This window comes from Poecilia formosa, unplaced genomic scaffold (genome assembly GCF_000485575.1).
Source record: "Poecilia formosa unplaced genomic scaffold, Poecilia_formosa-5.1.2 Scaffold0, whole genome shotgun sequence".
NCBI classification, from domain to species: domain Eukaryota; kingdom Metazoa; phylum Chordata; class Actinopteri; order Cyprinodontiformes; family Poeciliidae; genus Poecilia; species Poecilia formosa.
Window position 1 is genome coordinate 3,467,327 of NW_006799939.1, and position 8,403 is coordinate 3,475,729.

Here is an 8,403-nt window from a genome sequence, read left to right on the forward strand (position 1 = left end):
GTCCTGGAGAGACTCCTGGAGGCCCATTTGAGTAAGCAGACCAGCTCATATCAGGACCCTCTGCAGTTTGTTCATCGTCGTGGAGTTGATGATGTCATCAGACATCTGCTTCAACAAACCCAGTGTCATCTGGACGAAGCAGGCAGCACAGTGAGGATCAGGTTCTTTGATTATCAGGTGCATTGAACACAATTCAGCCTGATCTGTTCTGTTAGAAACTCCAGAAGATGAAGGTGGAGGCCTCAACAATCACCTGCGTCTGTGAAAAAGAGACTGAAGGACTGAATGTCAAACCAGGCGGTCAGCAGCACAGGAAGACCACAGGGCTCTGTACTCTCACCATTTCTTTTCACTCTCTACACTTCAGACTTCCAGCACAAGTCTGACTTCTGTCATCTATAGAAATATTGAGACGACTCTGCAGTTGTATCAGAGATGGACAAGAGGCCGAATACAGAGATCTGGTGGAGCGCTTTGTGGCCTGGTGTGGGAACAATCACCTGATCTTGACTGTAAACAATACAAAGAAGATGGTTGTTTATTCCAGGAGAAACCCTATTTCCATCATGGGAGAAGATGTGGAGGTGGTTCAGGAATATAAATACCTCAGTGTTCATCTGGATCACAGACTGGATTGGAGACGCAACAGTGAAGCGTCTATACGAAGAGACAGAGCAGACTGCACTTCTCCAAGAAGCCAAGATCCGTCAAGATTTGCAGCAAGTTGCTGCAGATCTACAAGTCTGATGTTGAGAGCATTGTCTCTTCTGCTATCATCTGTTTTTGCAGCAGCATCAGAGCCAGGAACCTCAAAACGCTCAACAATCTGATAAAGAAAGCTGGATTTGTTCTGGTTCTGTTCTGGAGACAACTGTGGAACCTCAAGAACGCTATGGACAACTCTGACCATCCTCTTCATGAGTCTGTATGGGGAAAACAGATTGTCAGTCAGAGGCTTCTTCAGATTTGCTGTGATACAGACTTCTACAAAAATCTTTCCTGCCAACAGCAATCAGCCATCTACAATGACTCTGAAGAATCTGAATTAATGAGCTACAACTACAATAAATTTTCCTTTGGGATCAGTAAAGTCAAAGTATGTTTGGATAATTCTTGCACACTACTCAAAGTTTGATAGAAAAAAATATTGAACCATTGGAAGTTATGGTGGATGGAAGTTATGGTGGAAACATTCTTTGTGGTTTCAATGAAATGAGACGAAAAATGTAAAAAGATCATTAAGTTTAGCTTTTCCTGGGCCGTTTCATCTGTTTGCAGCTCGTTTTCCTGTTTGTTGCGCTTTTGCAGTTGTCAGCCACAGTTTCTGATCAAGTCATTAATCTCCTCAACCTTCACCACAATCTGTTACAAGCAGCAGGTGGAGCAGGTCTTCTTCTTTAATTGTTGGTCCATTCAAGTCATGTGACATGAGTTGACGGAGAAATAAAATAAAGAGATAAGACAACAGAGTTAAAAAAAAAAAAGGGAATATATTCAGTAAAAATTCCAGAGTTAAAATCTTAGGTGTAGCGTTAAATCAAAAGTGTGAGTGCTGTTTTAGCATCACACAGCTTTAAAATAACACTGTGGGAGTGATCCAGTCAGGGGGTATAAATAAATTTAAACTTAACATTTTGGGCAAAACCTTTATGCGGAATAGTTTTTGAAAGATCAAAGCCTCTTTTAGCGGATAATAAAAAAATAATAATAATTTAAAGGCACGTGGAGCCTTTGTTGACAGAGCGAGCCGAGGTCACGTGGCAGCTGGACCCACCGGTGGGTCCGTCGGGTTCTAGGGGCTGTTGTAGTGTTTTTTGCAACATGTTGGCATATTCATTTTATGTCACTCACATCTAAACGTGAGGAAATGAAGTTGATTTTGGAAAACGTCAATCTCCTTTAACTCGTTGAAATGTGTTCCTCTGCTGATGCGCTCTCCATTTGAATAGCTTCTAAAAACTAAAACTGTCAATTGTTATATGTTGAGATCCACATTCCAACAAATCTTCACCAGTCAGAGTAATTATAGGATTATGAGATTATGAGATATTAAGTGCTCAGCAGGCTGGAATGCAGCAATTTTGAATAATTGCTAAAAAAAAAATTGAGTCACAATGGAGTCATGTGGAGTGAGTAAAACTGTTGGTTTCTGAATGTCCAGCAGGAATCAGGAATGCTGAATAAAAAATACGTAAAATTACGTTACTGAGTTGCTGCCTGGATTCTAGCTACACTGGGGGAAGCTATTCCAGCTGCTCAGTTCAGATTCGGGCTGTGAAGCTGGGCGATGCGGGCCAGTATCACTTCAGGTTTGAGACAGACCAGCCGCTGGGGAGATGGACCTCACCTGACACCATTACTCTGGATGTTACAGGTGAGCAGAAACTACAGCTGCTGAGACATCTCAGGAAAATCTCAGTATTTAATGACACGCGTTTGTCTCTGTGCTTCTCAATTTTGTTCTTGTTTCCTTAGCTCGACTCTCCTGTCAATTAAAACATCAATGACTCCAAACAGACAGCAAGGTTTCTGGTGCCTGGCTGGAGATGAGATTCAGATTATTCAAGTGTTGAAACACAATACCAGAATGAATAGTTAGAAGGCAGATTTGTTTTCTATTCATTATTGTTTTTATTAGTAACGGTCCATAGTACAAATTAATCAGTGCTGTAACTCTGAGTTTAGCCAAATGTTCTTTCAATGTGTTATTTCTGGAGTCATTTTTTAACCATAATCATTTTTGGCAACATTATATATTAAAGGAACTTCCATATTTTTTATCGAACTTCATAACTGATCAAAGCAAAAACTGGAGAACAGAATTAAAAGAAATGTATTTTTTTTATTAAGTGTTAGTTTATTTGTAGTTACATCAATACAAAATTCACATCTTAAAAACAAACAGAATCCAGTCACACTGAAGAAGTATCCTGATGTTGACGTTCGTCCCTTAGCTTCAACTAATTCAGTGAAAAGTTGGGTAGAAATGTTACCCAGAAAACGCTCTTTTTCCTCATGGACTCATAACCAATGAAACAAACTGGAAGAACTGGAAGCTGAACCAGTTGGTGGATCATGTCAGTCAACTGTGAAGCTCCTTTAAAGCTTCACAGCTCAGACTCTGACTTATGAAAACCTTTCCTCCAGTTTGAGCCCAGACTGTCAAGGGTTTATTTTATGGCCTGCAGCTTTTTCTTCAGTTGCTGTGAACCAGAGAGACAAATAGGAACAGCGAGCAGAGAGAGACGGCACCGGTCAGGATGGCTTTCACCAACAACACCGTCCAGCTGCCCAGCATGAAGACATGGACAAACAACCTGGGGGCACGAGAGAGATGGATATTAATGAGAAAATAATTTATTACAATAAGAGTTTGGCTGAAATATCTTTGAAATAATTGAGAAATATATATATATATATATATATATATATATATATATATATATATATATATAAACAATCAGACTTGATCATAAAATGATAAAGCTACACAGTGGTCAACAAACAACCAAGACAAGCTACAAACCCTCAAGTCATTGCATTGTTATATATTTTATGTGGATTCTTTCAAACTAAGGATGTGACAATACATTCCTCTCATGAGACAAGATGAGACATGATCGTGGGTTTGTAAGAACAAGGCAGGAAATTAGCTAAATTTGGAGAAAATTAGAAATCCCCACTTTTCTGCTGACATGAATAGAATTACGGTTTCACAAATCAAAGAAATTGTAATCAAACCACGACTTAGTCCAGGTTTGAGGACGGTGGACTCTTAGCATTCACAAGAGTTAGGGACCACATGATTAGCTGAAATCTGCCAATACCTGAAACCACTTCAAAAAACATGTACAGCTGCCATAATACCATAAGATGCATGAATATGTACAGTGGAAACCCTGACTCGATCAATGTTCTGCTAATAATTTTGAGTTATGTTCCACAGAAAAATCCACAGATAGGATTTCTAGACAAACCTAGTTAAGGTCCACTGTAACTAGGTTTGTCTAATTCTCCAGTGGGCCTAATGCCTAAAAGACGGGGCTTCATCCATGCTGTTGTAACAAGATGTCCGTTTCTTTTGAGACGTTTAGGTCTTCATTCTAGTAACATGTCTATCTACAAGCTTTGAAAAGAATAGCCACATATTAATCTTTTTGATTTTAGTTTTTTTTCAGTTTTAAGTATATTCTACTCTAAATGTTAAACCTAATAGTTTTAATGACGATGTATTTGCTTTCCAACCATCTGAAATGCTGACACTTTCATTATGAGACTTACTCTATTAAAAAGGCTTTGTACACACACAGAGCCAGCAGCACAGTAACAGGCAGCCTGAAGGTCTTAGGGAGGTCATATCGGGTGAACATCCACACAACAGCTGCCATGGCGATGTAATGGACCTACACACACAAACACACACCATTATTCAGGTATATAACATCTAAACAAACTCATTGAAAATGTGTGGGGGAAAAAAAAAATCACTCCATCGTTAAAAAAAAACAAAGGAATGAGTAATATGAAAAGGCAATCAAGAGTTAAATAGTTTAAATAAAAAGAAATAAGGCACAAGTAGTAAAGCTACTCACCAAACTAATGTTTGAGTCAAAGCTCATCTGGATGTACTTCCAATCAAACTCGATTCCTCTGGCGCCGACCCACAGGGGAAGAAACCTGAACAAACAACAGACATGCAGTTTTTACACAGTTGGGGAAATTTCACAGATACGTTTTCTTCACAGGTTAGTTACGATGCTAACCTCGACATCACAAGCTCTGCCGTTGCCCAGCCCATGGCAGCGACCATGATCTTATACTCTCCTTTCCCAGCATTACGAGACATCACCAGATGGAGACCCAGCAGGTCAGCCAGGTCCACCGTGGACTTCATGAACTCCTGAGAAACAAACAAACACGGCTCTATACCTAGACAAAAACCTCTTTCAGATCTGCACCACTTAAAGTTTTGGGATTAAAGGAAAAACCAATATTACCAGGCGGGGGTGTTTATCATTTTGAGTTTCTCTTCTGATTTTAGTTCTACAATAAAAGCTTTTGCTACTCACCCCTACAAAGTCATAAGCACCGGCTCCTCCTTCCCAGGTTGGGAAAAATGTAGCGAGAAAGAGCATCTAAAAAGACAGAAGGAAAATTATGGTAGTAATGATGAAAAGTAAAGATGAACCGAGAAACCAACCGGGAACTTAAAAATCTGACCCTGTTATCTGAATCAGTGAACACAACATTCAAAATGGCTACCACCTCTTGCTGTTACTGGGGGAATAAACTATTTCCAGGATTTGAGAGGTGTGTGAAACCAAAATTACAGAGTAAGAAAAGAGAGGATGTTTTAAAATGTAAGATGGATTTTCTATGACATCTCTAGTCGTGTCTGAAGGTCTTTATGGTGCAAGAGACTTTCAGCTCATAAGAGAAATGCTGAATAGTATGGTAAAGCTGCTCTGTTTTGTTTTTATTTTGATCTGTGAAAGTACGTCTGTCATGAAACATGCTGAAACTGTACTTTTAGAAATCACAGAGTTGACGATCTACTTTTTCTGTTCAACACAGAGAAACTGGTGTTTGAGAAATGCCAGCTGCATTAAAAACACTAATTACTAATAAAAGACGTAGAGATAAACCGATTTGAAAACTTAGGCCAATGCTGATATCTGTTATCAATATTGCGTTTGTGGCAGATAATCAATATTTATGATACTGTATGTATTTTACTACCCACATGACCAACTCCCCTTCTTCCCTCTACTTACATAAACGAACAGGAGCCAGATGGAAATAAATACTGGTTGGAAAACTTATCAGTCCAGTTTTATCGGACCAATATCGATATGTTAAAAAATACAAAATATCAGCCAAAACTGATATCAGTGCTGATATGTTGTGCATTCCTAAAAAGATGTTAAAATATTGACAAATTTTAAAGATGCTCTGTTTTACATACAATGTTATGTTGCTTCTACTTGAACAAAAGCTTAATAACCACAAACGATAAGAAGAACAAGAGATTTTCAATACATTTCTTTTCAGCGTTTTCAACCCCAAGTATCAGCAATTGGCAAAACAAAAGTTAGAAAAATCAAAATCGATTGGTCCCTCCCTAAATGAAAGCAGATAAGGAAAGCTTCTTTACTTTGCAAAGTTGGACAAACAGGTACGTCGCTCCTGCCTGGACGCATTTCCAGAAAGCATTGTACTCCGAGCTATACATGTGGAACACAAACAGAGTTAGGTGAATTAATCAATCAATAAATCAAATTTTATTTGTATGGCACATTTCAGCAGCAAGGCATTTCAAAGTGCTTTACATAATTAAAATGCAAATATTAATTAGTAAGACTGGAACAGGCACTGAAATAAAAAAAAACATTTTCACTTTATGATGCACCACTTTACAACATGCATGCCGTTAACTGTGGATAATTTGAGAGCACAGCACATAAAAGGATTAAAGGACCTGTATCCCAAAACCTGACATTACTAAGAAGCTTATAAGAGACCGTAAGAGTCTCGGAGCATATGTTACTGCTGCAGCTGAGGGGGGCATGAACCACAAGTCTTCTAATGAGTACACAAAGCAATATAATTCTTATTTTTGTAACTTTAGTCAAGCAGTTGAAAGCATAGAGAATAATAAACGAGATACTCACAGGCCACTGCATTTGTATGTGATGAAGTAAGGGAAATAGGCCAGGGCAAAGCAGTTTCCAAAGTGAAAAAGTGTCATCGCGTCTGTCGGTGAAAATCAGATTCCTGTACAGAGATAAAAAATAAACATCAGAAAATTACAAACACCCATCACAATTCACTCACAATTCCACCTTTAGAGTTAAAACTCTAAAGTACAGTAAAGACTCACTGTTACCTTATTATATTCGCAAATGATAAGATAGCTGAAGCACTGCGTCTGGTCGAGAAACTGGTTTATATAATGAGCAGAGTGAAAGACAGGTTTTTATAATTAATGGATAAATTTACACCCATTTTAATGACCAGTCAGTTACTTCTGACCGTTGATTTAAAACAGGCTGCAATACGAAGACCACAGTTTTTACACTTGACGTGAAAACAACTGAAATGGCTTTCAAAGCTGGGGAAAGAAATGACACAGAAAATGAGTTTAAATGTCTCCAAAGTAAAGTAAAAGAAAATGTAGCTTTCCGCTAGCTAAGCTAGGCGTCCCCTCATCTTTGGGAACACCGAGCTCTTTCAATCTACCATTCCTTTTTCTCAGATAAGCACAAAGTTTCTTTCATTCACTAAACAGGTGGGTATGCCACCTACACACAAAAACTATAAAATATTTAATATTTTAACTTACTGAGATGAAATAGGTGAGTAAATGCACAACGTCGAGCAGCTGAATGACAAGCGGAAGTCAGTTGAAGTCACCCCAAACTACCTCCGACAATAAACTGTCGACCGAACGAAAGGTTCCGCATGAAGCTTTTATTTCTTCCGAGATTTGATATTTTTCACTATTGTCAACTTTTGCACTTAACTAAGACTTATAAATGGCACTACATTACACCACACACTATCAAAAAATGTTAATATAGAGTAAACACATTTTCAACCTTGTTATTAACTTACAAAAGTAATGTTCAAAGACGGTTAAATGTGCATCAATTTTATTAGAATTTAAAAAAAGTTGGTGGACTGGTCAAATTTATTTTCATTTATTTTCACCAACACTTAATCTCATTTTTGTATCTCTGTGACTGAATCACCTCAACAGGAATGTCATACTTATTGCTATTCATTTATGTTTTTATCAGTGTTGTGGTACTCGAAATTGGTCTTGGTCTCGAGACCGGTCTTAAGACCATTTTTTGATGGTCTCGGTCTCGTCTCGGACTCGACCGCATTTGGTCTCGGTCTTGTCTCGGTCTCGGGGGCTGAGGACTTGGCATTTTATTTCAAGACCGGTCGAGACCGCAACTGTGAAAATATCACTAAACGTGCAGCATACTGTCCAGTTTATTTGTTAACATCTTTGTCTTCAGTGGATGCAAAACGCCAATTAAAATCCAAGCAACTATGTGTTGCTTCGTTTTCACAGACGGTGGAGACAACATCTAACTTTTTCGTCACTTAGAAAAGTAGCTCAAAGAAGGTAAGATCCGTTGACGTGATGTTAGCAAAGCTAGCTGTATAGACACACATAAGCATTCTGAAGTTGTCACTCACTGCGCTGAATTATTGTGCGGAGATGTTGACTGACTTGTCGCATATATGGGACGGCCCTGTGTCCGTCCAAAAGTCTGCAATATAGTGATGTGACATTCAGGAACAGTACGATGCATCTACTCCTCTCTTTACTTATTCGATTGGACTGGAGTGTCGCTGAGAGCCGTTGTTCTATCACAGTGTTGTGGTACT

The 8,403-nt window shown here is 38.6% G+C and overlaps 1 protein-coding gene across 1 annotated transcript; it reads right to left on the bottom strand.

Annotated features, from left to right (window-relative positions):
* Positions 1-2,822: 2,822 nt before the first annotated feature.
* Positions 2,823-7,447, bottom strand: tmem147 (transmembrane protein 147). Its single transcript, XM_007553246.2, has 8 exons — positions 7,343-7,447; positions 6,672-6,774; positions 6,155-6,224; positions 5,070-5,135; positions 4,764-4,900; positions 4,593-4,677; positions 4,282-4,403; positions 2,823-3,317 (listed from the first exon to the last, which is right to left on the bottom strand). The coding sequence occupies exons 2-8, from the start codon at positions 6,746-6,748 to the stop codon at positions 3,197-3,199; spliced, it is 678 nt and encodes a 225-aa protein (XP_007553308.1). The 5' UTR covers positions 6,749-6,774; positions 7,343-7,447; the 3' UTR covers positions 2,823-3,196.
* Between the last annotated feature and the right edge of the window lie 956 nt (positions 7,448-8,403).